The sequence below is a fragment of the Vulpes lagopus genome, chromosome 11 (assembly GCF_018345385.1).
Source record: "Vulpes lagopus strain Blue_001 chromosome 11, ASM1834538v1, whole genome shotgun sequence".
Lineage (NCBI taxonomy): Eukaryota > Metazoa > Chordata > Mammalia > Carnivora > Canidae > Vulpes > Vulpes lagopus.
In genome coordinates, this window is record NC_054834.1 from 95041286 (window position 1) to 95068277 (window position 26992).

Sequence of the window (26992 nt, forward strand, 5' to 3'; positions counted from 1 at the left end):
AAAAGAAAAGAAAAGAAAAGAAAAGAAAAGAAAAGAAAAGAAAAGAAAATTCATGGGTGAGGCAATGAGCAATTAAGTGTACTAAGTGACAAAATCCAAACTGGAACCAAGGCCTAACAAATGCATGCTTGTAACTATTATGTTACACTAACTTTTTAAATCATAATGCTTTTTAACATATGGTATCAATATTCAAAAACTAAGTATAATGCTTTCAACTAGGTCAAACAAGTAGGACACTAGGGAAAAAGAGAAGTAAGAGCTTGTAGGATGCTGCCACTTATTAATCTTAGGGGTTTTTTTTTTTTGTTGTTTAAAAATATAAAATTTGTTTAAATAGAGTAAGAAATGCCTGGAGAAAATATAACAAAGCATTCAATAAACTCAATTAGATACATGTTCAGTGTCAGGTTTGTAACCCTTCATTAAGTGCAAGACACTGTGTTAATACTATTGAAGTCCAATACTTCTTAGGGTGAGTTGAACCCTACTGATTCAAAAATATATGCCCAGGGATGCCTGGGTGGCTCAGTTGTGGAGCATCTGTCTTTGGCTCAGGTGGTAATCTTGGGGTCCTGGGACTGAGTTCCACATCAGGCTCCCCAAAGGGAGCCTGCTTCTCCCTCTGCCTATGTCTCTGCCTCTCTGTGTCTCTCATGAATAAATAAATTAAAAAAAAAAAACTTTAAATGCCCATCTCACACATTTTTGATATATAAACTGAGAACAATCCTTTAAATAATTAATTTGGTAACATTCATCAAAAGTCCTAAAATTTTGTCCTGACAATTCCATTGAGAACGATCTTTAAAAAATAAAAAAAGTTTTTACTCAAAGATATTCATTATATTATTATCTAAGTGGCCAAAAAATAAAATTTAAATTATAAAGAAATTTTAAAAATAGCCTAAATAACTACCTATAATAGTTATTTTTGTTCACCGTAATCACTTTCTCAGGAAAACTACCACTCAACTAATCTGTGTGATCTTATTGTCAATCTTGATTTTCTATGGGTTCCCCAACTCAACCTACCCAAAGCCATAGTGGCTAGTGACTTTGCAGTACTTCATCTCCCAGGTCCCAGGGATTGACTAAGAAATTGACAATTAAAATACATCAGCATCAACCTGTGGACATCAAGAAAGAGAGGTTGTCTTGCATTGTGTTGTTACGCTAAAAGCTATGAGTGTCTGGAAGTTCCAAAAAAAAAAAAGCTAGAAGAACCCAGAAATGGAAACAGAGGGACGCCTGGGTGGCTCAGCAATTGAGCGTCTGCCTTCGGCCCAGGGCATGATCCTGAAGTCCCAGGATTGAGAGTCCCACAATGGGCTCCCTGGATGGGCCTGCTTCTCCCTCTGCCTATGTCTCTGTCTCTCTCCCTCTCTCCCTCTGTGTGAGAAAGAAAGAAAAGAAAAGAAAAGAAAAGGAAAGGAAAGGAAAGGAAAGGAAAGGAAAGGAAAGGAAAGGAAAGGGGGGGAGGGAGGGAGGGAGGGAGGGAAATCAATGACATTATTTGAGCTCTTGAATCAAAATTATTTCCAAAGTCATCTCATCCCCCTCTACACATATAATTCCCAGTTATATAAACTAATAAATTCTTTTTAACTTACCAAAGCATGTGTTAAGTTTTTATCACAAGTAAGCAAGAGAACCATGACTAACACACCACCTAAAGAATGTTTAACTGAGTTAATAATAGTACATCCATTCAATGGAATACTGCTGACAAAGCAGTTTAACTGTTAACCTGCATGACTAGTTTTAATCCTGGCTGTGCTACATATTCTCTACGTGTTCTTCAGTAAGTTACTGAACCTCTCCGGGTCTCAATTTCCTCATCTGGAAAATAAGGATATAATGGTACTCATTTCATACGATTGTCAGAAGTAAATGAGTTACTATTTACAAAGTACCTGGAACAGGGCCTACCACTAAAGTATATGTATAAATAAATAAGATATAAAAAGATATATAAATGAGATACATAAGTAAAAGTAACACAACATTGACAAAATCACATAATCACAGCGGTATTTTTAAAGACTTGTGCCCCGAAAAATGAAAAACTAGTTTTAAAGAAGCAAACACACTATTTACCAAAAGCATAGGAAAAAAAATTGAGACGTGCCTCAGATCTTAAAAGAGACAGGATGAATCTGACTGGCTTCAAACAAATCCCTATGACCTTCTCCAGTGCCACTATACTTATCATCAGACAGGAAGCACATACCTACTGTCAAGTGTGGAATCATGAAATCATACAATGTATCACATTTAACAATAGTTGCAGATACTATTAACAAGAAAACTTAAAAATTTAAATCTAGAAAAAGTTTGTCATTATCTCCAGCTAAACTGGTTTCCCAGGAAGGCACACATTATGAGCATAACCAATTCTTAATAATTCATATTAATGAAGAATAAATATTACAAGTCATCTACAAAAGTCACTCATATCTGACTTTGTAATGCATCTTTGTAGAATGTAAGCATTTTTGCTTAAATATGGGTATAACTTGTCTTCTTGATATTCTCAACAGTTCAGACCTAATAATGAAGCCACATGAGAAGATTTAAATTTCAAAACCTAAAAAAAAAAGAGTTTCAAAACCTACTCCCTGGATCAGCTCTTCATATCTTTCCACACCATGCTTTGAATTCCTATTAACTTACTCAAATTCTGTCTCTCATTAGATTTACTAAATAATACATGTTACCATGAGATTTGTTTTATAAGCAATAAAGTAATTAAAATTAAATGCTTCAGGGATGCCTGGGTGGCTCAGTGGTTGGGTGTCTGCCCGTGGGCTTAGGGCATGATCCTGGGATCCGGGATTGAGTCTCACATCAAGTCCCACATCGGGCTCCCTGCAAGGAGCCTGCTTCTCTCTCTGCCTGTGTCTCTGCCTCTCTCTGTCTCTCATAAATAAATAAAAATCTTAAAAAATAAAATAAAATAAAACTATGTGCTTTAAAAATACTTCTTATAGATGTGCCATATTGAGCTTCAAGCCTCTTTTCCCTGCCCATGTCAAACACTAATAGCAAAGATCCACCACTAAAGCACTCAATTTTATTCAGAGACTTTTTTTTAAAGATTTTATTTATTCATGAGACACAGAAAAAGAGAAGCAGAGACATAGGCAGAGGGAGAAGCAGGCTCCCTATGGGGAGCCGGATGCGGGACTCAATCCCGGGACTCGATCCCAGGACTCCAGGATCATACCTTGAGCCTAAGGCAGACACTTAACTGCTGAGCCACCCAGGCATCCCTATTCAGAGCCTTATGCATGAGATTATAAAGCCTCCACAGTAAGTAGTAACTCCTGTACTGACAGTGGAAAATTCTTTGTTCAAATTCTAATGTTTGTTATGGCTGTGGTGGGCTTATAGGCCAAAAAAGGAAGATAAATGGCATCCCAATTTAGAGTATTAAACATAAAAATAAGGTTTTTCATTAGTGTACCTCTAACATTTCCCATGAAAGAACTGAACATATCTGAAAAAATGAAATGTAAGATTTGCACAGCTGGCACAGCCTTCTAAACTGGGTTGCTTGACTTGGGGCTTATTATGCATGTTACTTTTTATTTTTTTATTTTTATTTTTTTGCATGTTAACTTTTTAATCTTATCTTCCTACATGTATAAAACTCATGCAAAAAAACAAATAATAAAAGTTTACAGATAAACTTAATGAGCCTAAGAGACTGATTAGTAAATTAAAAAAAAAAAAAAAAACTAAGAAATTAACCAAAACCAAATTTCTCTATTTTAGGCAATACATCCTTGTGGGTAAAATGCAGACTTTGTTCAAATCTCAGCCCTAACTGCATCATGGGCAAGGGTCTTCACTTCTCTGTGCTTCAGTTTCCTCGTCTGTAAAATGAGAATGAAAGTTACATATACCTCAGTTATAAGAATTAAATAGCTAACTAAACTGTAGTTATTATTGTTGCTAACCATATGACTCTCTAAAATATAACCCGCCTAAGAATTACTAACATAAGCATCTTCCTGGATCTGAAAATATATGCACATCAAGATATATAATCACTCCATTTTTAAGCAAACTTAACAGTCCCTCAACAAAACTTTTGTTGGGGGCCAATTCTACAGAGGACATCCTAGTATGCACCAAATACAGAAATGAACAAAACTGTCTCTGAATTCAAGACTTTTCCAACTAGTAGGCAAAATAAATAAAACTATAATAAAAGGTAACATGATGGAGATGCTATGAAATCATGACAAATCAAAACACTAATAAACAGAAAACACCTAAGTCAGGGTTGGTGGGGGGAGCAAACACTTCTTCCTGAATCTAATTACTTCATTACAGAGTATCACACTGTCATTTATGTAATTAACATAGTTTTTAATATATTCCTAACAAGGCTTTAGAACGTAGACCATTAAAAAAAAAAAAAAAAAAAAAGATCATTCAGCACACTACATACCACGCTGATAAATAAACCTGACATTTTTTTTCGTAACAATGAAGGCTATCTTCTCTTAACAAACCCAAACGCAACCTTGAAAAAAGGTCACACTGCTTCTTTAGGAAACATTCCTCTCACCAATAAATGAAAGCTCCCAAATTCTCCTCCAGTAAGTTTTATTAGGTCTAATGTCAAAAGAATAGTATTTTTGAAAGACCTTTGAGAGCCTTGAATCCAAACCCCCTCATTTTACAGATGAAAAGAAGCCACAAAGTACAAAGAAAAAAAAAAAAAAAGCACTAAGTGAGAGTCAGAAAACTGAATTTTGGTCCCAAGTCTTTCACAGCAAAAGCCTGGGCAAATAACCTAAGTTTCCTCATCTGTAAAATGAGAGATTTGGACTCAATTGCTTCCAACGTCCCTTTCAGCTCTACAATTCTCATTTTATGAAACTGAAGCAGAGATAAGCAACTGGCCCAAGGTTACACAGCTAGTTAATGGCAAAGCAGGGACTACAGTAGGATTCCAATTATAACCAATGCACTTTCTCATCTGTACCATACTGCTTCTGCTTCATAACACTATTCTTCTAAATTATTCTAAGATTCTTGGAAATTATTAGCAACCATGAAGGATTTTATGAAACTAAATGACTTATTTCTATGGTTCTTCTATAGAAAATGAGCTCTAAACCCAAATGCTACAAGTACATGTAGTCTCAAACTGTGTCACTACACAGTTGACCTCAACAAAATTATGGGAATTTATGCTTAACTTCCCTAAAATCTAACCTTTCAATCCAACTCACAGAAGAGATTATGTTCCTTATAAAATTAAAATATAAATTGTTAGGATTAATGATAAATATTACATACATAATTCTCTGAATAAGATGAAAATTAAAATTCTTCACTTTAGAGTGCCTGGGTGGCTCAGTGGTTGAATGTGTCTGCCTTTGGCTCAGGTCATGATCCTGTTGGGAGCCTGCTTCTCCCTCTGCCTAGGTCTCTGCCTCTCCCTGTGTCTTTCTCATGAGTAAATAAAATCTTAACTAGATTAACTAATTAATTTAATTAAATTCTTCACTTATAGCTTATATTCTGGTTATACTTGATACGCATTTTTAAGTTCAAGAGTAATCAACTTAGACACTTTTCCTTCATGTATCCTGAAAAGACTATTTTTTTTTTTAAGATTTTATTTATTTACTCACAAGAGACAGAGAGAGAGAGAGAGAGAGAGAGAGAGAGAGAGAGAGAGGCAGAGACACAGGTAGAGGGGGAAGCAGGGAGCCCAACGTGGGACTCAATCCCAGGTCTCCAGGATCACGCCCTGGGCTGAAGGCAGCGCTAAATCGCGCTAAACCGCTGAGCCACCTGGGCTGCCCAAAAAACTCTCTAACTTTAAAACCATTAGAAAAGATTAAGCATTCCCCTGAACACATAAACAATCACAAATAAAAGAACATGGTGATAGGTTCTCTTTCAAAACTGAAAATCAGCCCCCACAGTATTCTAAATTCTGTGCCCAAATATAATACAAACTCTAATAAACTGTATCACAAGCAGCATCTGATTCCCCAAAATGCCTTCAAAGCTTATTATATTTCACAGGGAATTTAGCAAGATTTCAGGAGGATTGATAATGCGAATTCCAGGAAATACTCAGAGGAAAAACACAATAAAAATGCAAAATAAAATCAACAATAGTTTCATACTAGTGGCTGAAGAGAATACTCAAAATTATATATACATATAGAAGTATAGTTTAACTACAGTATTTAGATATTTTTTAAAAATCCACAGAATGTTTACATTTTTAAAGTGGATGGGACCTAAAGTCACTTAATCCAGTAGCATCCAAAATAAGACTCGATCTCTCCCCTACCCAAAAATGTCCCTATAGACTGCTTTAAATTCTTTCTGCTATATACTTTTTCCTAATTTAAATTTTGTTAGTTAACATATAGTGCAATATTGCTTTCTGAAATTACTAAAAACTTTTAAGATCAGTTTTTTCCACTGCTGGAGAGGTCTAGCATTGTCAAAAAATTATACTGCATTCTATCTATGCCTTTCTAACTTTCACCTGCTAGTCTACATTCTAAAGACAGAATGCATCTACTCTCTCTGCTATTTATGTTTTTGGAACACCTGAAGATAGCTGTTACGCTCTGCATTCTTTTAGTGGTCTCTTCTTTAGGCTATAAATGTTATGGTCCACAGACTACTTACTTGTGGGTCCTGGAGACAATTCTGAAATACAATGAACTTCCACACTGCAAGAAACGTTTTAAAAAACCGCCTCTTGTCAAATTTTGGTGTAATATCAAGGAAAAATATATACAATTTATAAAAGGATTATTAAAATACACCAAGTTTTCTAACTACAAAGCTATTTGAAGCTGGATTCTCTTCACAATACCTCAATCAAAATATATCGCAACAGGGGATCCCTGGGTGGCTCAGCGGTTTAGCGCCTGCCTTTGGCCCCGGGCGCGATCCTGGAGTCCCGGGATCGAGTCCCACGTCAGGCTCCCGGCATGGAGCCTGCTTCTCCCTCCTCCTGTGTCTCTGCCTCTCTCTCTCTCTCTCTGTCTATGATAAATAAATAAATAAATCTTAAAAAAAAAAAAATATATATATATATATATATATCACAACAGACTAAAACAGAAGCAAACTTTAGCTGTCTTCTAATAAGCCAGAAATCAAAGTGATGCAAGAATATGAAACAAGGGCACCTGGGTGGCTTAGTGGCTGAGCATCTGCCTTTGGCTCAGGTCACGATCCCAGGGTCCTGGAATCAAGTCCTGCATCAGGCTCTCCATGGGAGCCCGCTTCTTCCTCTTCCTATGTCTCTCTCTCTGTGTCTCTCATGAATAAATAAACTCTTAAAAAAAAAAAAAAAAAAGAATATGAAACAAGCCACTAGTTTCCCTAACGTTTTTGTTTTAGAATATTTAATCATGGGATCCCTGGGTGGCGCAGCGGTTTGGCGCCTGCCTTTGGCCCAGGGCGCGATCCTCTGGAGACCCGGGATCAAATCCCACGTCGGGCTCCCTGTGCATGGAGCCTACTCCTCCCTCTGCCTATGTCTCTGCCTCTCTCTCTCTCTCTGTGTGACTATCATAAAAAAAAAAAAAAAAAAAAAAAAGAATATTTAATCATTTGAAAATTTGTTAACAAGTAATCAGCTTATTATTTTTGATAAGTATCTTTGAAACTATTTCTAAAACAGTAAATACCAATAGACATAACCCAGATAAATAAAATTTCTGTGGCATCCTCAGTAATTTTAAGAGAGTAAAGGATTCCTCAGACCAAAACATGTGTTTCCCAGGGACAGATTCCCAGACAGCTAACTATCCTGGATTCTCTCCTTTCTCTCTCTCGCCTAATACATAAATGTGCCTCTATAAAGAAGGTACCTACCACATTATCTATTCATAAGCTAAAATCCTTAAACATACAACCCTGTCCTCCTACAGCTAATGATTTCAAGAAACTAAAAGGGCCACGTGTTACACCTTTATTTTTAACAACTCCCTACAGGTAGGTATTACTCAATCATCCAGTGTCAAGTATCTTAAATCTTCTAAGGGATGCAATCTGTAAACAGGAAAACAGAGCAAGTTTAATTACACTGTATCACCTTTTTAAGCAAACTACTTTCACTATTTACATAAAAGTAAAGCATATTATTCATATCTGGTAAGATGAACAGAAAAGAAAATGCTAGTCTTCTGTATAATCTTTTGATTCTTAGCAATAACTAATTCAAAAGTACCCTCATACTAATAGAAAAAAATAATCTGTTAATCTAGCCAATATGACTCTGGGTTCCTAGGTCTCAGTAAAGCAAAACTGACCACTATTTGGAAATTTACTTAATTTCTTAATTTCCCATTTCCTTAATCACAGGCTTATTAGGAGATAAAATGGGGATCCCTGGGTGGCGCAGCGGTTTGGCGCCTGCCTTTGGCCCAGGGCACGATCCTGGAGACTCGGGATCGAATCCCACGTCAGGCTCCCGGTGCATGGAGCCTGCTTCTCCCTCTGGCTGTGTCTGTGCCTCTCTCTCTCTCTCACTGTGTGCCTATCATAAATAAATAAAATAAAATTTAAAAAAAAAAAAAAAAAAAGAAGATAAAATGGGATAGAGATCACAGGCTTAAAAGATCCAACATGGAATCTAGAGCTACACTGCTGAGAACCTCTCAGGGAAGTTCAAGATTGATAAAGGAAAATCTCTGAGATTCAGGAAAAGCAGTTGTCTACTTTGTATCATACCAATTCCTAAATTCCGGGACGCCTGGGTGGCTCAGCGGTTTGGCGCCTGCCCTCGGCCCAGGGCGTGATCCTGGAGAGCCAGGATCGAGTCCCACGTTTGGCTCCCTGCATCAAGCCTGTTTCTCTCTCTCTGCCTCTCTCTCTGCCTGTCTCTGCCTCTCTTTCTGTATCTCTCATTAATAAATAAATAAAATCTTTGAAAAAAAAATTCCTAAATTCCAACAAATCCCTAAATCTTATAATATTTAAATATTATTAGGTATGCTTTATTTGTAATCAAATTAAACTCTATAAAAATGAGCATGAGAACAGGATGAGATAGGAAGAAAGCCAAAATGTGAAGCACTGAAAATAATGTTACAATACTAGATTTTTGGTTTCAAATATATCAAAACTTCAAAATAATCAATTTTTACAGATATTTACAATATATCTTCAAAAACAGCCCATTTTCAAAGTTAAAGTTTGCTTAAGAGCACTTCATCACATAACCTTAAAAATACATGTACACATATATCTTTAAAGTCCAAATTTTTCTATTATATATTACATTAAATTGGTTCAATTCTTCAGAAACAAAGTTTGTTCTCACCTTGATACATATATTCAAGTTCTACTAATATTAATTATTCTTACAGTCACTGTAAGTCCAAAGCTCTCTCAACTTACATCAATTTTTACAATATACTAACACGTACACCTGCAAAAGATGCTAAACACTTGTTAAAATGAAATCTGGGATCTCACTCAATAGAAAATGTCTTCATCGTATGTCTAGGGTTTCATATATGCAATTCCTGTTAGCACTAATGGTATGAGACTGTAGCTTCAAGATAAATATATATAACCCTTGAGAAGATTAACACATGCTGGTTGGTCAAAAAGAAATACACCACTGTTGGCCATAGAGGTACTTGGTGAAATATAACGATCACAAAAGCATGTCTTGTTTTTTCATTAACAACAGATTCACTAATTTACTTTATATAAAAGCCTACTGTACCCCAAACTTCTAGAAAGAATTCTGGTTATTCAGAAGTTCAAGCTAAATTATTCCAACCCCTCAGAATTTTCAAACATCGGGAAAAGTACAGAATAGTATAGAAGTTTGTTTTTGTTTGTTTGTTTTAACTAGAGTTGAAGTAATCTCAGAAACTCACAATCTAGATTTTGCAGTCCCCAAATTACTGATAATTGATGTTACAGATGAACAATTCAACACTATGTCCTCAGTATTCTAGTACAGCCCCAGGCTCACAGAAATGGCTCAATAAATATTTGAGAAATGAATGAATGAAAAAAAGGTAAAGCCTTTTAAAAGGCAGTCTTTCCCATGGCCATCATTTACTATAACTCATTGCACTCTCACTGATAACACTACCATTAAGCATCTTAATGAAACTACAAAAGTAGAAGTATGCTAAAAGCACCAACTGCTCTGTCTACAAAATAGATGTTGAAACATTCATTTACAAATTTTCAAGTGCAAAAAGAAAAATCGCCAGATGCACTAAATTTGAATTAGTCAAAAAATAAACTTTTATCTTCTGACAATCAGAACTCGGTGTTGGGGGTGAGATGGAAAGGGGTCTGTTAATACATTCTGCATGTCTAATGGATGCCATAAATCAAATCTTTCCATGAATTTTCTGGAGCAAATTCATGCCAATCTTTGAGCCTATTGTCACTTTCACACATGCTCATAGGAACAAAATGACAAAGAATGCTATGCCTGAACCACTAGATTCAGGGCACAAAACACTTGATTAACAATTGTCAAGGCCGGATAGTAAATATTGACAGAGATCTTCAAAATAAATTAACCCCACCGATTCCTACATAAATTAAAGCTCCTGGTTTCTTTGAAGGATTCACCAGACTACTGGACTTCCAGACGTTTTTTTTTGAAAATGTGGCTTCAGTCTCCCTGTGTGACACAACTGGGAGTGCACAGAACAACCCATTTACCAATTGCTGATGAATACCGCTAAACGTTTTCCCAGACAAAAGGGGCGTCAAACGCCGATTCCACGCGCGTTTCATTCTTCCCCCATAAACGCGCGTTCTCCCAGATTTCACCTTATGTCGTACACTTAAAGTTAAATACAGCAAGTTAAAATTTTTAAGCCAAAAGCACTCCTGTGTCTTACTATGGCTGTGTAACTGCTACATCTGGCGGCAGCACCCTTTGCATGCAAGAAACCAGAAAACTTAGAAAACAATTGCTAACCGATCCGGTGCGTGTTTGCATTCACCTTTACCCCGGTTGTTTCCCGCAAGACCCCACGACCCTGCGAGAGAGAGAGAGAGAGAGAGAGAGAGAGAAGAAGAAGAAGGAGGAGGAGGAGGAGGAGGAGGAAGGGAGGGAGAGAGGACGCACAGACGCGCGGGAGGTGATGGCGAAGGAAGAGAAAGTTGCAGCCATCTGGAGGGGGTGGTTTTAAAAGCCAGCCCACGAGTCCAGCCTGTCGTTTAAACTGCTCGAAGGGGCCAGGCAGGGAATCCAAGTCGGGCTTTGACAATGTAAGCAACTCCCCCCCCCCCCCCGCCCCAGGGGCAGGGGCCGTGCCAGCGAGGGCATCCTCCTCCGGGTCCCGGGCTGCGAGGCTCGCCGAGCGGGGACCGCCTCTAGGGGAGGAGTGCGCGGGGGAAGGGGAGGGGGCTCAGGGATGAAGGCTTCACCGGGAGGGAAAACCCACCGGAGAGCGGAGGCCAGGAGGTTAAGAGCGCTGAGTGTACTAGCAAATGGAGCAGAAAGGGGCCGGCGTCCGGGGGGAGCGGGGGGAGCGGGGGGGGCTTCCCACCCTGGCAGCCAGGCTGCTCCGAGCCCCGTGCGAGTCTGCGCGCCGCGCCCCGCGCCCTCCGGCGCGCACCCCCTCGGCCGCCGCCGCCGCCGCCCGCGAACCGCCCCCCGCAGCCGGGCGGCCTCGCGTCCACCTCGCCACCATCCCCCACCCTGGGGTCGGGGAGAGAGACCGGGGGGAGGGGAGGCCCGCGGGCGGGCGCGACGGCGCTTACCTTCCCTGGGCCTCCCGGATGGCGGCGTGTGATTCAGCAGGGACCTGGCCGCCGCCGCCGAGCCCGGGGTTGGAGACGTGGAGAGCTGGGACCAAGATGGCGGCCCCTCCAAACTTCCACTGCTACTTTGGACACTCATCAAGCTACTTTCTGGGAACCCGACTCCCCCCGTGCGACGGCGGCGGCGGCGGCAACGGCCCCGGCACCCGCCTCCGTCATGGCGGGGGCCGCGCGCTGAGGGCGAGCGACGGAGCGAGGGAGGGCAGGGAGGGGAGAGTCAAGGGGATGGGGGAGGAAGCCGAGGAGGGGGGAGGTGGGGAGGGAAGAGGTGAGGGGAGGAGGAAAGGGGGGAGAAGCGAGGGAGCAGGCGGGCGCGCCGGGGAGGAGGCGGGGGGAAGGAGCGCGGCGGCGGAGGCGTCGAGGGGGCGCCCGCCGGGTGCGGGCGGAGCGCGGGCAGCGCCGGCCGAGGGCACTTCCGCGAGCGGAACCTGCCGGCACCTCTGCAGTGCGTCGGCCCCCGGCGTCGCCTGGGCGGCGGCGGCGGCGGCGGCAACGGCGGGCGGTGGGTGGCGGCTGAGGCGGCTGAGGCGGCGGGGTAACCTCTGCATCAGTTACAGGCGGCGGCGGCGTCACGCGCCGCCTGTGCAAACACTATCGCGAGGCTCCTGCGCCTCCGGTAGCGGCGGCGGCGGCCGCGGGAGCAGGCAGGGGGGAGGGACCTGCCAGGGGTGGGGGGCGGGGGTGGGGAGGGAGCCCGCGCGCCACGGACGGAGGAAGGGAGGGAGGGAGGAGACGCGGGCGCCCCGCGCCCCTGGCGCCCCCGCCGATCGCAGCGCGGGGCCGGCGGACTGGCGAGCGCGGGGGCGGCCTCCTCGCGCCGGCCGGAGGGAGGCGCACCCCGCACGCGCCCCCGCCGCGTCGCTCCGCTCCGGCTCCCGCTCCGGAGCCACCTGACTCCCCCCCCCGGCCCCAGCCCCGCGCCCGGCCCGCCCCCCCCTCCCGCGGAAGCGCGCCTTGCTCCCGACCCACACCCCGCCTGGGGAGAAGCGCGTCTGCCTCGCCGGCTGCCGTTCTCAGGACTTCTAGCCGATCATTTCTCGAAACGGAACTGGAAAGTTAAAAGAGTTGCTTGCTTGCTGGTGTCTCTTGCCCCTCCGTACTGTGCAGAAAGAAAAAAAAAAAAAAAAAAACCTCCGTGCGTCTCCGCGTGTGCAGAATTGGGAGTGATCACTGCATAAAAGAGCTCAAAAAATAAGTTGGGGGCGAGGGTGGGTGAAAGTAAAAGTTGATGAATGTTTTCCAAAAAAGACCATCCTTGCCGGCGTTGTGCACTCTGTGCAGTAGAGCAGTTCTTAAAAAAAAAAAAGGAAATGGACGATATAAATAGAAAATTGTAAGTAATGCACTTGTTTAGGGAAACTATCCAGTGTTCATCTTGTGTTAGAGGGTATGGTTTCTAGAAAGTTCCAGTTCGTCCCCATGCCGCCGCTGAGTCCCCTGCTAGAAAATCCCAAAGCAAATTACAGCATTTGCTAAAATTTATAGATGCAGTGTGGCTTTCTACACACCTACACACCCACACACGTAAGACACACCAGGGATTGGGCATCTTGTACATAAAAGAGCAGTCTAATAGTTCGGGAAAAATACAACAAGGTTATTGCTCTCTAAAAAACCAAATTGAATAGAACACTAAACAGATTATGATATAGAGCAACTGCATAGACATGAGGAAATGGTATGATTACCAGGAGGACAAGAATGTCATTTCTATTTTTTATTTTTATGACTTTGCATTTCTCATAGTAATGTTGTGTTCAGATAAGCTATCATGCTGGAATAGGACCTTGGTTGTCAGTTATCTGCAGAAGTAATTTTAGTTTTCTTATGCTGCAGATTCTTCAGTGAGTTTTTAGTCATGTTCTGCTTTTCAAACCTAAGAGGCAGATCTCAACAAATTAAAAAACTTGGGAGGTATAACCGTCGTACATAAATAAACCCATATTTAAAGGGTACCATATAAGTTTTGATGTGTATACAACCCCAAAATGGATTCCATAATCAAGATAATGAATGTAGCCACCAGTCTCCACAAGTGTCCTCTACCCTGTTGATGTTCTCTTGCACTCCAACCCCACAACCAAGTAACCCCAGGCCTGCTTTCTGTCACTTAGTTTGTATTTTCCAGAATTTTAGATACAGTGTGTACTTGTCTAGCTTCTTTTTCTCAACCTGAGTTTCATCTACATGATTGCACTTAATCATTTATTTTTTTACTGCTGAGTAGTCCATTGTATGAATATGCTCCTCTTTGTTGATCCATTCACCTGTTGATAAACATTTGCTTGGTATCCAGGATCAGGCTATTACAAATAATGAACTTTCACTCCTATAGAAGTCTTTGTGTGCACATGCTCTCTTTTCTCTCAGATACATATCTAGGACCTTACCATTAGACTTGTATACCAAAGTACGTGCACTTTAAGGAAGCAGAGTTCCTATAAAGGACATGCAGGTAAATATATGATCTTTTAAGAGTAAGCCTAGTCAGCTGATTGTGGTGAAATGCGCATAGGACAGAGGATGTCTAGACACCTGGGTATTATTCTCAGCAGGTAACAATCCCTCTTGATTCAATATCCGCACCTGTGAAAAAGAGGGTAGCGTCACTAGGTGACCTCTAAAGCCCGTACCAATGCCTAGACTTCGTACAGAGCTTAGCTCCTCTCCAGTAGTAAACAAAACCTAACCAAAGAGACTTGATGGTAGGTTATCTTCTGCCCAACCTTCTCCACAGCTTCAGGTTATCTTTATACCAACCCGGGCTACATTTTATGCAGGCCTGCTCCTTTTACTTTAAGTGCTAAATAGAGGACCACAGTATATACATATTTCAATTTACATATATTGTTAGTACTGCCTAGGAAGGACAATTAAATGATTCCTGCTTTCTTGTGGTTTATGTTAAAGATGGTCAACACCGGGCAGCCCAGGTGGCTCAGCAGTTTAGCACTGCCTTAAGCCCAGGGCGTGATCCTGGAGACCTAGGATCAAGTCCCACGTTAGGCTCCCTGCATGGAACCTGCTTCTCTCTTTCTCTTCTCTCTCTCTTCTCTCTCTCTGTCTCTCTCTGTGTGTGTGTCTCATGAATAAATCTTTTAAAAAAATAATAAAGATGGTCAACACTAACTTGTGTAAAGAGGCTACTGCCAGCAGTAGGGAGCTAATTAAGTAAACTGGTTTAGCGAGAAAATGGAATATCATGCCATCATTTAAAATCAGGTTTTAAAAAAATACTGAAAAAGATGATAAAATTTTCACAGTGCTGTAAGGGAAAAGGGGAGTACGGTCCCAATTTGTGTATAAGTATGCATAAGAAATGACTGCAAGGGTGTATCCCAAACAGTTAATAATAGCTAGCTTTGGGTTGTGAGATTAATTATTCTTTCCTCCTTTATGATTTTCCAAATTTGGTACAATGGATCAATTTTAAGTCATTAAAACTTATACATATATGTAATTTTATAAAATTATTATGATAAATGAAAACCTCAAGGTGAGTAGAGGCTCCCACATCCTGCACATCAGCTAGTTCATAGGCATTCCAATAGAGATAGATGGGACGGCTAGAGTGGTAACTTGCACAATAGGACAAGGTATGGAATAGTCAGGAGAGTCCAGTTTCAGACAACAAGGGATACCTGCCACTCTGGGGAAGGAGAAATCGGAAGAAGAACAAGAAAAGATCATTGAAAGGGGGGTATTGGCAAACTTCTTTGGGAAAATATTCCCAGAGGAAAAGCCAGCATGAGAACATAGAAGTGAACTGAGCAAGTAAAAGGAGAAGACAGTAAACCTGCCCAGAAAGAAAGGGGATGACCGGGGAAAATGCTCTTTCTGTCAATTGAGTGCTCCGTGAGGACAGACTCAAACCCTTGTTACAGTGCCTGGCACAGACCAAGGGCTCAGTCAGTGTTTGTGGAATCAATGAATGAATGTAGGATAAAGATCAGCAAACTGGGATACAAGTGAGGGAACAATGCAGGAAAAAATGTCCTCCAGGGTCTCCTGATAGGTCACACACAAAAGGGAATATCCAAGCCCTAACCTATATACACTGATCGTAATTTATAACATATTTATTAGGCTCCATTTACATACATCATAGTAAAAATATTTACAAAGCAGACAATACTATAGATAAAATGAATGCATTTTATACCTCTTATCATTTGATTCCTTCCAAATTTGAGGAAATAATGCCTAAGTTCCTTTCCCCAAAACCTAAATTCCTTTCTCCTCTCTTTCTGGGCAGAAATGAGCCTAGAGAATGGATGTGAAGTGGCCTTTCTAAATATTCCCCCATAGGGGATCCCTGGGTGGCGCAGAGGATAGGCGCCTGCCTTTGGCCCAGGGTGCGATCCTGGAGACCTGGGATCGAGTCCCACGTCGGGCTCCTGGTGCATGGAGCCTGCTTCTCCCTCTGCCTATGTCTCTGCCTCTCTGTGTGTGCGTGTGTGTGACTATCATAAAATAAAATAAAATAAATATTTCTCCATATTGTGGGGTGCTACAGCCAGTTCATACTGCCCAGAGAGCAGATTGTGTACATCTCTCCCCATTTCAGTTAGTGATGTCACACTGGTAGCTTGAAATCAGTATTTACAACTCCAAAGTCATCAAAAGCTACAAATCAGGGCTCCCTCACCAGCATACTGCTGTTCCCATAGTGCATACATCATTTCCTTGCTGTCCTCTGTTTCCCTGGTTTGGCTAAAAGCCTAGGGAGGACAAGGACCTCGTCTGTCATGTTTATAGTTGTATTCCCAATGTCTAGCACCTGCCTGGCATCAAATTGATGCCATATACATATTGGTTGAGCCAAATAGTCACCCGCATACTAGTTAGCAAGCATTTGAGCACCCTGAGCTAACAACTGGGTTGGCTGCTCTGGCAGAGGAAGAAAAGATCAAATACTCCACCATCCCCTCACATTTCGTTGGCCAATGTTTGTGATTTGGTAAAGTTTCCTAACCTTGTTCGGGTTGCCAGATGAAATACAATTTTTGCACGGACCATACTAAAACCAAAAAAGTATTGATTGTTTATGTGAAATTTAAATTTAGTTGAGCCTCCCATATTTTTATTTATTATATCTGGCAACCCTGGCCTTTTTGAACTAAGCAGAAAATAGTTAATGAGTTATTACCTGGTAAAGTTGAAAACTATGACCTGGAAATTCCATTCCAAGAATATATCCTACAGGAATTCTTGCTCATGTGCTACAGGACATAAGAACAAGAATGTCCATAGCAGCCAAAAACTGGAAGCCACCCAGATGTCCATCAATAAGAGAATGGATAAGTAAACAGTTATATATATATTCACTCAATAGGATATTACTCAACAATTAAAATGCTCGCAAGCATAATGCTGATTTAAAAGGACAAAATAAAGAAGGATGAAGTCTGTTTGACTCCATGTATAAATATCCAAAAACATTCAAACTAAATATGTTGCTTAGGAATAGATATGTGGGCAAAACTAGGAAGAGGAAAGAAAAGAGGATGAGAAGCCAAAATCAGAGCGGTTACTTCTGTCAAGGAAAAGGGGGGATGTGATGGTGGAGAACTGGCAGGAGCTTCGAAAGCATCAGTAAATGTGCTACTTGTTAAGCTGGATGGGAGTATGGAGGTATGTTCATCTTAATTTTTTTCTTTAAGCTACGCGTGTGTATGTTTTACTTTTCTATACAAAATATTATCTTACAAATGTTTAGGACATGAAGAAAGCTGTGCCTTCTTTATCAGACTGATCTCAGATGCCCTCCTTGTCTCCTCTGCTTGGACTCATCCCCAGATTTGATTTCCTTCCTTGTCCAAATGTACGCACACAGATGGAAACTCTAAAGATGCCTGTCCCACCATTGCAACATGCCACCTCAATAGTCTTTTTGGTGGATGCTTAGATAAATTACTCCATCACATTGGATTATGAAGAATTCTCATTTCACTGAGTTTGCTCTAACTGCCCTGCACAATTCACAAAGCCTGCTTGAAGACTTTGGTGTCCATATTCCTGTAGAGATAGTTCTAAGGTTTTGTGCATAATATGCTAGGTTATACTTTCTCTGCTCTCTCTAGTATTGGAAATGGTTTCCTACAGGTTTATCAACTCATGGAGGAGAGGGGTTGATCTATACGTAACAAAACTGGAATTACTAGATTCTCAAAACTGATTCATTTCGCCTGAGGTTAAAAAATCATAATCAACTTCAGCACAATATTACCTCCCCACAGTGTACTAGAAGCTGTCCTCCAAGGACATGAGTATTACAACACGTTTACGAAAACAAAGTACAACAAGCAAACAGTGCTCATACAGCAGATTTAAAATCAACAATGTACCTCTTAACAGAGCAGTCTACTTAGAAAAGTGATTAAGAAAACATAAAACCATGTAATCTAGTGTTCCGCTTCACTCAAAATTTTACTGATTAAATTGAAATATAAATTCATCACATTAGAGGAAAGATGAAAGATTCCCAAAACCTTACAATGAACTTTGTTTCTACGATATGAAATTTTTTGTAGGCACAGGAAATCATGTTACTTTTAATAAAAATTAATATCCAACATTCTTGATTTTTGACAATATCTTTCCAATGACACAGTTTAAAGACTTTCAAAATCACTTAATGCTTTTTCCAGGAAATATAAAGTGAAATCTTTCTTAATTAGATACGTGACAAAAATAAGTAGAGATGTCTATAACCTTATACATATTCAGAAACTTTGAAACAATATAGAAATGTCAAATATTGATGAGAATTTCTTCCCCCTCCAAAAAGAAGTAAAAATGCCACCATAAAGCAAATGGAGGCATTCTAAGGTGCAAGTAATATTCTGTTCCTTAAATTAGGTGCTGGTTGGAAGTGAATGTTAAACAGTTTGTGAAAATTCATCAAACTGTACACACAATAAAAAGTTAGAAAAAGGGGCGCCTGGGTGGCTCAGTGGTTGAGTGTCTGCCTTTGGCTCAGGTCATGATCTGGGGTCCTGGGATTGAGTCCCACATCAAGCTCCCTACAGGGACCCTGCTTCTCCCTCTGCCTAGGTTTCTGCCTCTCTCTGTGTCTCTCATGAATAAATAAATCAAATCTTAAAAAAAAAAAAATAGAAAAAATGGAAAAAAACCAACCCTGCCACTTGTGATGATAAGTAAATACATACACATATAGACACACATTTAAGGGAAAATAATTTTGTTTAATGAGAAAATGAGAAGGAGGGTTTTTTTCTTGTTAAGGACAATGTTAATACAAGGGGAAATGATTGGTGATTTCTTACGGGAAGAAGTTAAGAAAACAATGTCTTAAAATCAATAAACATACTATGAAATTTCTAAAACTGCTGCTATGAGAAAATCCTCAAATATCTAATTCACTATTGTTCATTTTGTACATTTGGTAAAGAAAGTTGTTTGGCAACGGTTGATGACCTGTATATCCACCAGTAGAAACAGTTATGGGCTGATAAACATTCGTTTCTGGAAATACATGTTGAACACCTACCTGCATAAAGCAATTTGCCAGGTGCTGTGGGAGTACAGAGGTGAGTCAGACGAGGAGCTTAGAGGTGATAGCAAAGAAGAGTCAGGAAAATGACTACCATCCAAAGTTAAAATGATCCATACCAGAGATAAAGTATAGGTAAGGGGGAGATCACCTTTGAGGCTTCCTAAAAGAGTAGCCAATTTTAGCTGGGCCTCGAAATGCACCAAAAAGTGATCTAAATTGTTATTTCTTTTTCAAGATTCAAAACTCAACCATCAGAACCTGAATCTATTCCATAGACAAACTTAAGTCTTTCTTCTATTTTTTATTATAGCTTCAGTTTCATACAATCTTAAACTTTTAGTTCAGTCTTTGCTTTCTTCTCTTTTGTTGCCTTGTTTAGAGGCCTCTACACACTTTCCAATCCCTTGTAGAACTGCATCTTTTCATTTAGCATTCTCTTTGCTCTATGGGTTTGGGATGGTTTGAGAGAGAACAGGGACATAGTAACAACAGTAATTTTCCCGAAGAAACTAAGTCATCTATTACTCAAAATGCAGAAGAGAAGCCTTCTAATTAAGTCAAAAGCATTACTTATATTGGTAATCAACAAAAAAGCATACAGGAACATTCTCCCATAAATTGACACAATGTGATGAATCATAAAATCATGAATCATAAAAAGGACTCATGATTTGGAAGATAGAGGTTGGAAAGAATTGGTAAAGATCTCTAAAACAGACTTTAGCTATAGACATTAATTAATATAAACACTAATAATGAGAAATGAATTGATACTAAGTCTAAAATGCTAATTGAACTATAGTAAAATATAATTATATTAAGATTTTATTTATAATGATGGGATTTCCTTGGGAAGGCAATTTAGCAATATGGATTGAGAATGTTTTTTAAAAAATTATTCCTGGGGCGCCTGGGTGGCTCAGTGTGATAAACATCTAACTCTTGATTTCAGCTCAGGTCTGAATATCAGGGTCATGAGATCCAGCCCCTCCTAAGGCTCCTCTATCATCAATGAGGAGTCAGCTTCCTCCTTCTCCTTCTTCCTTTCCCTCTGCCCTTCTCCACCCTGTCTCTCAAATAAATAAATAAATAAATCTTAAAAAAATATTCCTTCAATCCACTAATTTCATTCAAGGAATCTATTCTAAGAAAACAATCTTTTTTTTTTTTTTTTTTTTTTTTTTTGAGAGAGGGTGCAGGGGCTGGGGAGGGCAGGTAGAGAAAGAGTCTTAGGTAGACTCCATGCTGAATGTGGAGCACTGAGCCCCACCAGCAGCTGGATCTCACAACCCTGAGAGAAACCAAGAATCCAGTGCTTAACCAACTGCACCATCCAGGTGCCCCTCTAAGAAAATAATCTTAAATTAGAAAAAAATGTGAGTTTTCTCTTTCTGCACAAAGATAACCTGCAACATTATTTATAATAATAAAAAGTTGAAAATAACCTAGATGTACAATAGAGGTATATAATAACTTATGGATCATCTACTTTATAGAATATAATAAAGTCATTAAAATGATTGTGAAGGAGCTCCTGAGTGGCCCAGTCGGTTGAGTGCCCTATTCTTTTTTTTTTTTTTTTTTTTTTGAGTGCCCTATTCTTGATTTTTAGTTCAGGTCACGATCTGAGTGAGTCAGGAGATCGAGCCCCACCTCCTGCTCTGTGCTCAGCAGGGAGTCTACTTAAGACTCTCCCTCTGCCCCTCCCCACTCAAATAAATAAATAAATCTTTTAATTAAAAAATGATTATGAAGATTTTATAATAACCAACAGCTGATTTGCTGATTTCAGAAAATAAAGCAGAATATGAAAACTTTATATACAATATAGTCTCAATCATATAAAATGTGTATAGTAAAAAAGAGGGGCACCTGGCTGGCTTAAATGGTTAAGCTTCTGCCTTTGGCTCAGGTCATGATCCTGGAGTCCTGGGATGGAGCCTCAGGCTCACTGCTCAGCGGGGAATCTGCTTGTCCTTCTCCTTCTGCCCCTCCCCCTGCTTTTGTGCTCTCTCCCTCTCAAATCAATAAATAAAATCTAAAAAGAAAAAAAATTGAAAGGAAGTATACTAAAATATTAACAGTGGTTGTCTTTGTGTGATAAAATGATGGCAGATTTTTGTTGCTGGCCTTTGTACAACTGGGTATTATCTAAATGTTTTAAAGGAATAACAATTACTTAATGAGAAAAAAAACTTGTATATTTTCAAATGACTGGATTTACTACCCTAGATTAGATTAATAAAGAGCAACAAAAGAAAGCATTAACAGGAGATAAGGGAAAAGATGTTTGGTTCCTCCTTTCCCATAGAACTTCTGAGTGTTATTGTTTGACTTTTTATTGGTACAATTAAACAAATGTAGATTTTAAAAGTATTTGTTTAAAACACTCAGGAACCCACCAGTAGAATCAGAGGAATGTCGACCTTCTCAAATCACAGTAGAAAATAAGAGCAAACAAAACCAAGTCTGCAGAGCAAATGACAAAACTGAAAAGAAACAGCATGAAAGCAAAGGCACAGAAACATGGCAATAGAGAGACTAAGCATTGTAAGTTTAGTTATTAAATTTAGATTCCCTATTAATAGAAAAAGCTTCTCAGTTTGTGTTAAAAATTAAAATCCAATACTTTGCTGCTTATAAAAAATACATCTAAATAAAATAACACAAAAAAACTAGAAAAGAAAGGGTGGGTAAAAATGTAGTAAGCAAGCTTGCAATATATTAGAGATAGCAGTATTAGGTTACAATGGAATTCAAGGAAGACATTTTAAAGGTTATTTTCATTTAATACAAACATTAGTTACTCCTTGTGTATGCCATAGACACCAGCAATTCACAAAGTGAAAAATATGATTAGTTAATGATGGGAATGTAGTAGAACCACTACCTCTCCTAGTTTTCCTCTCCACCTTGAGCACAAGGGAAAACTATCCCCAGGTTCCTTTCAAGGTCTGGGGCCCATGTTTCCAGGTATAGACAATAGAACAGGAGCAAAAATAGGGTGTGTCCCAGGCAGACCAGGATTTGAAAGTCTGCATGCCACCACCACACTCTTCTCTTTTAACAGAGATTACAGAAGCCACATAATAATATGAAGCCACAAGATGAAAGTGACCTGGATATCCCAGCCACTGCAGGGAGACCAGCTGCCTTATAGTTGACCCACTGGCAATGGACTTTGGATGAGGGAAAAAAAACCTATGTTGTTTTAAGCCTCTGAAATTTGGTGCTTTATTTGCTATATATAGCCTGTCCTGCGTTAATTAATATAATAGAGAAATGTCAAACTGCCCAAATAACCAAGAAATTCAAATTAAACAAAGAGGTACCATTTTCCATATGCTAAACTGGAAAAATGACAACAACAAACCTTAAAATATTAATACTCAGGGGAATGGGGGAAAGAATGATCTTTTCTTTTTTTAAGTAAGCTCTATGTCCAGTTTGGGGCTTGAACTCACAACCCTGAGGTCAAGAGTCATGTGCTCTACCAACTAAGCCTGGCAGGTAGCCCAAGGATAATCTTTTCAATAAATTAGGCTGTCAAATGGGTATCCACAGGAAAAATAAAGGCCAGATAGATTGTTGATCTAAATATGAAAATAAAAAATAAAGTTCTTAAAAGAAAAGATAGGGAAATATCTCCATGATCTATAGGTAGGCAAAGGTATAAGGTATATTAAATAGGACACAAATTATGCTGACTATAATGAACAAGTTTGATAAACTATATTAATATAATATAATCACAAGGGAGCCAGGGTGGCTCAGTTGGTTAAGCATCTGCCTTTGGTTCAGGCCATGATCCCAAGGTCCTAGGATCAAGCCCTATGTCAGGCTCCCTGCTCAGTGGGGAGCCTGCTTCCCCCTCTCCCTTCTGCTTGTGCTCTCTCTCTTGCTATCTCTCTCCCTCTCTCTCTCAAATAAATAGTCTTTTTTTTTCAAATAAATAAAGTCTTAAAAAATATATATATGTATATACATAATATAATCACCAAAAGACTTTTGATCACCAAAAGATTTGATTTAAGATAATAGAAACAAACGTAGAGTGGGGAAATATATTTGCGATACATATATTTATAAGGACTTGTATTCAGAATATGTAAAACAACAACAACAAAAATGTCCTACAAATCGATAAGGAAAAGGCAAACAAAATAGTAGAAAAATAAACAAAAAACTCAAACAGTTACTTCACAAAAGTGGCCAAATGGCCAAAAAAAAAAAAAAAAAAAAAAACATGAAAAGATGCTAAACATCTTGAGTTAACAAGTAAATGCAAATAAAAGCCAAATGAGATAGCACTCACCAGAAAGACTAAAGTGAAAAAGACAAAATGTCAGCAAGTGTGTGGAGCACTGGGAATTCCCATACATTTGGTGGGATTGAAAAGTGATACCCTTAAAAACTGAGGGCAGTATAACTAAACGAAACATATACATATGCTGCATCTGTCAGTTCTATTCCTAGGAATATTCCCAACAGCAATGCATACATGTATTCATCAAAAGACATCTATAGGAATTTCATAAAGCAGCACTACTCATAGTAGCCCAAAACCAGAAACTATTCAAATGTCCACCAGAATAAATACATTACAGAACATTCACACAATGGAGTACTATACAGAAATGAGAATTAATGGATGACTAACACAGTGACTGATGAATTGTACAAACAATGCTGAACAACAGAAGATAGACAAGAAAGATTACATACTACATGATTCCATTTACATAAAGTTCAAAAACAGGCAAACCCTTCTATGGCATTAAAAATCAAGACAGTGGTTACCTTTGAGGGTGTGTGAGGGAGACTTCTGAGGTGGTGGTAATGTGCTGTTTATTTTCGTTTTTTTTTTTTTTTAAGATTTTATTTATTTATGCATGAGAGAGAGAGAGAGGGAGGCAGAGACACAGGCAGAAGGAGAAGCAGGCTCCATGCAGGGAGCCTGATGTGGGACTCCATCCTGGTCTCCAGGATCACGTCCTGGGCTGAAGGCGGCACTAAACCACTGAGCCACCGGGGCTGCCCTAATGTGCTGTTTCTTGATTTAAGTTTCAAGTTACATAGTGTGTTCACTTTGAAAATTCATCAAACTGTACACTTAGATTTGTACATTTTGGTGTACCTATATTTTACTTCAATAAAATATTTAACATACATAACAAAAATATATGTATGCCACAAATATATAATACCAAATTATGGCAAGTACCTAGTTAAACTTGTATTTTTTTAATACAATTTAATTTTAAGTAATCTCTACACCTAATGTGGGCTCAAACCTGTAGCCTCAAGATCAAATGTCACACATTCCACCCACTGAGCCAGCCAGCCTCCTCTAAACTTGTATTCTTATGCATTGTTTTGTATAAAGGAAAAACTGGTACAACCAGTTTGGAATGTAATTTGGATATACATGTATAACACATATTAACTATATAACAGACAAATATATTCTCATTTCTGAGAATCTGTCCTAAGGAGAAAAAAAAAAAGTGGGGGGAAAACTATGAATAAAAATGTTTATCAGAACTAAAGTCAACTATAACTATAGCATATCCTTTTGATGTATTTTTATTCAGCCACTGGTATGTCTGCTTTGAAAACTCTGAAACATGACAAAAGTTTTTTTGGTATAATGTCAGATACAAAAAAGAAAAGGAAAATTATGTACACCTGATTATTATAATTAAAGATAAATTAGAAGAAAATAACTAGAAAGGAAAACACACAAATGATACACATACATCTTCCCTGCCTGGTCTCATCAATTCCTGTAACTCCAAGAATCACTTATGTATTGATGACTCTTAAATCTGTATCTCCAGCCCGCACATCTCTCTTGAACTCCAGGATATTCAAACTGGTCACTTCACATGTCCTCTTGGATGTTCCATGAGTCCCTCAATTTCTTCCTCCTACATTTGTTATCTTGGGTAGAAAGGTGGCCAGGAATAGGAACAGGGGTAGGGATTCAGCTATCCAAACCAGAGATCTGAGAGTCATTCTTGTTTCCCCTCATTCCTTATACCCGACATCCCCATCCTTTACCATTCCCTAAGTCTGCACTGTCTCCTCAAGAGCCTTTGAATTCATACCATCCATCCATCCATCCATCCATCCTTCTGCCATTGCCTATATTATTGCCCACCTAGATTATTGCAAAAGCTCTTTCTTTCTTTTTTTTTTTTTTTTAAGATTTATTTATTTATTCATGACAGACACACAGAGAGAGGCAGGGACACAGAGGGAGAAGCAGGCTCCATGCAGGGAACCTGACATGGGACTCGATCCTGGGTCTCTAGGATCACACCCCGGGCTGAAGGTGGCACTAAACCGCTGAGCCACCGGGGCTGCCCTGCAAAAGCTTTCTAACTGGTGTTCCATCCTTCAGTTTCAGGCCCTTTCAGTCAGCTGCTTATGATTATATTTGTAATACCAACTCTGAGCCTGCTTTTCCACTTTAAAAGTCTTCTGTGGCTACTTGTAAGTGATTGGATTAAAGTGCAAACTCTCTAATATAGTTTATGTGATTCTTTTTATCTTTTTTATCTTGTTATCACTGGCCTGTCTTTCCAGTTTTATGCCTGGTTCATCAGAAGCCCACACTCCAGTCACACCAAAGTTATTACAGTGGCCAAACAGGTTATACTCTGTGTTTCACTCCCCTGCCTTTTTCCACCTCAGAACTCTCTTTTGTCCTCCACTTTTCCTGACCTTATTTGCTTGGCCCATTGTCTAAGACTCAGGTCACACCTTTCCTTGACTGGGAAGTCTTCAGGGATCACATTTTTACATGATTGGACTCATGGGGTACACCTAACTTTCCATCTTGGGGTTTTTTTGTTTTTTCTTTTTTTTAAGATTTTATTTATTCATGAGAGAGAGAGAGAGAGAGAGAGAGGCAGAGACACAGGCAGAGGGAGAGGCAGACTCCATGCAGGGAGACTGATGTGGGACTTGATCCCGGGACTCCAGGATCACGTCCTGGGCTGAGGTGGGTGCTAAACCGCTGAGCCACCCAAAGATCCCCTCCATCTTGTTTTTGTCACTAAAGTTGGAACATGAGCCATTTTCAGGATGCCCAGGTTGCTCAGTGGTTGAGCGTCTGTCTTTGGCTCAGGGCATGATCCCAGGGTCCTGGGATTGAGTCCCATATCATGCTCCCCACAGGGAGCCTGCTTCTTTCTCTGCCTGTGTCTCTGCCTGTCTCTGTGTCTCTCGTGAATAAATAAATAAAATCTTTAAAAAAAAAGAACAATTTTCTAGTTTGCCAAGGTACTCTTCATAATTATAATTTAATACCCGATGTTAACTTCCCTAGTTTCTCTGCTCCCTCAGTGTATTGCATATAATAATCTTTATCACATCACTTATGGCTTTGTTTTGTAATTTATTTTAACGTATCCACTTCCTCCACTAGCCCCTGAATTACCTGAGGGCAAAGATTTGTGTTGTTTATTTCTATGACCTCAGCACAGAGTCTGCTGCAGAGTAGGAATTCACTAAATGAAAGTGAATGACTGAGTAAATAATGGTGGTTGTGTTAGTACAATAGAATATGAGTGATAGTTTTTTGCTTTTTCTCAGGTGCCCAAACTTAGTGGCTACTTATTCATAGATTCACCATCTTAAAAAAAAAAAAAG

The 26992-nt window shown here is 39.7% G+C and overlaps 1 protein-coding gene and 1 long non-coding RNA gene across 3 annotated transcripts in view; both read right to left on the bottom strand.

Moving 5' to 3' along the window:
* The window catches only part of TLK1 (tousled like kinase 1), a 153076-nt gene extending 141032 nt beyond the window's left edge, over positions 1–12044 (bottom strand). The window contains exon 1 of one of the 2 annotated variants that reach the window (XM_041722920.1): positions 11755–12044. In XM_041722920.1, the coding sequence (XP_041578854.1) occupies positions 11755–11893 (139 nt within the window). In that variant the 5' untranslated portion in view covers positions 11894–12044. The remainder of the gene's footprint in view (positions 1–11754) is intronic. The other variant, XM_041722919.1, reaches the window with a different exon arrangement.
* Positions 12045–13558: 1514 nt separating this feature from the next.
* LOC121471987 overlaps positions 13559–26992 on the bottom strand; it is a 91992-nt gene continuing 78558 nt past the window's right edge. Inside the window, exon 3 of the long non-coding RNA XR_005982746.1 lies at positions 13559–14400. This is a non-coding gene — a long non-coding RNA (uncharacterized LOC121471987). The remainder of the gene's footprint in view (positions 14401–26992) is intronic.